General features: G+C 38.2%; 1 protein-coding gene across 1 annotated transcript; it reads right to left on the bottom strand.

The window, feature by feature from the left end:
* Positions 1–209: 209 nt before the first annotated feature.
* Positions 210–1,513, bottom strand: LOC141717106 (protein FAR1-RELATED SEQUENCE 5-like). Its single transcript, XM_074519220.1, has 2 exons — positions 1,229–1,513; positions 210–1,148 (listed from the first exon to the last, which is right to left on the bottom strand). Exons 1-2 carry the CDS (start codon positions 1,511–1,513, stop codon positions 210–212), a joined length of 1,224 nt encoding a protein of 407 aa, XP_074375321.1.
* Positions 1,514–2,007: the final 494 nt, after the last annotated feature.

Here is a 2,007-nt window from a genome sequence, read left to right as displayed (position 1 = left end):
CAGGATGTCGTTGACATGACACAACCATCCCAGCATGTGACACACCTTGTGCTTCAACTCATATAACCCATTTAACCATTTATGATCTTGCAAGTGATACTTTTCCACAAATGACGCCCATCTAGCTTCAAAAACACATTCGGTGAGAGATTTATAAATGCAATTGTTGAAGTCCGTCTTGAATTCCGGAAAAGCCGAATAATAATGAGCTAATTTCTCCGGGAATTTTTGACTAATGTGCCAAGAACACAATAAATGGGTAGTATTCGGAGTACAACCGCAATAGCGCTTGCCATGGCTTGATCTTGATCCGTGATTATAGTCAATGGGGGATTATTCCCCACACCTTCAAGCCAAGTACGAAGAATCCACTCAAAAGTCGACGCGTGTTCATCCCGCATCAATGCAAACCCAAAAATTACCGATTGATAATGATGATTGACTCCGGTAAATGGGACAAATGGCATTGCATACCTATTTGTCCGATAAGTGGTATCAAAAGCCATAACATCGCCAAAATTTTGGTAAGCCATTATACATCTCGGATCAATCCATACTAGACACTTCAAGCGATTCTCTTCATCGACTTCGGTCCTAATAAAATATTTAGAACCACTTTCTTCATTCAACCTATGCAACAAGTCCAACCCCGCTTGAGCGTCACTAATCTCAAACATTTTCTTCCTCTCGTCTCTTAACACATTCCTAACATGTTGAACATTGAAACCAACTTTGTCATTACATCCATGAATGTTACCAATCACATTCATCACTTGACAATTACGAACCCCCGAACCATAAAGCGTTTTAATCAAACTACGGGTCGCGGTATTGACATGTCTTTCTCGTTGTACCAAATTCATCTTACTAGGGGAAACAAGACCGTGGTTGTGTACCAATTCAAGGCTAGTTACCTCCCAGTGACGTTTTTTCTTTTGATAATTGACATACATCCTCACCTTGCACTCGCTTTTAGGAAGAACCTCTCTACGCCGTTTATTTTGACTATTCTCGGCGACGACACTTTTTCCATAAAGCCTACAAACATATAAACGACCGTATATCTCGTTGTCTTTATTACGATGGCTAGCTTGAATTTTAATAGCAAATCCATTTCGTAAAGCATAAGCCCTAAAAAAATGACCGGCCTCATCCACACTTTGAAAATTTTGATTCAAATATGGAACTCCCCCCCATCAACATTTTCATACAAATTTGCCTCCTCTACATTATCATCTTCATCTTCCTCCTCACCCTCAACATTATCACTATCATTTTCAACCTCGTTTGCAACCTCATTTTCATCATTTTCATCTTCAACATCAACCAAATCGTCATCTAAATTAATAAATTCCTCATTTTTATCTACAAAATCATCATCTTCAACATATACAGGGGTTTTAGGTTCTTCACTAGTATTTAAATCATCAAGATGTAAGCTATGATCAATAGACTCTTTTTTTTCATTTTGACGTTTATGACGAAACATACGAGCAAATAATTTATCCGCCATGAAAATGTGAAATTTAAGACAAGAAATATACCTTGAATTGACAAAACTACTTGAATTTCTTGATGAAAATGCCCCAAAATCGCCTAAAATGTAAACTTGGAGAGAGTAGAATTTTTCTTGAAAATTTTGGTGTTTTTTGTGGTGAAATGAGATGCTGTTGGGATGCTGGGGATAAGGGGACAGCACCCAACCGCAAAAAATTTCCGCGGTCCGTCCAGACCAACCGCTGAAAATTTCCGCGGGCCGGATGCCATCTCACCCGTTAATCCCCCATCCAACGGCTGATAAATTGTTTGTCAACAAACTTTAAACAGCAAACAGTTGCTAAAGTCCTGTCCCCTTTATATATTAAACAAAATTTTGTAAAGATAAAAATTTGTGTTTATGCTGTGTTTTGTGTCTATTTTGTGTATTTACTTGTTCACATTGTTTTGGCTAAGTCCAAATTGCGTATCCACGAGGATTTCGTGTTGTGTCTAATTTTCCCAATTTCA

The sequence above is a fragment of the Apium graveolens genome, chromosome 4 (genome assembly GCF_009905375.1).
Source record: "Apium graveolens cultivar Ventura chromosome 4, ASM990537v1, whole genome shotgun sequence".
Taxonomy (NCBI): domain Eukaryota; kingdom Viridiplantae; phylum Streptophyta; class Magnoliopsida; order Apiales; family Apiaceae; genus Apium; species Apium graveolens.
This window is presented reverse-complemented; position numbering and strand designations above follow the sequence as displayed.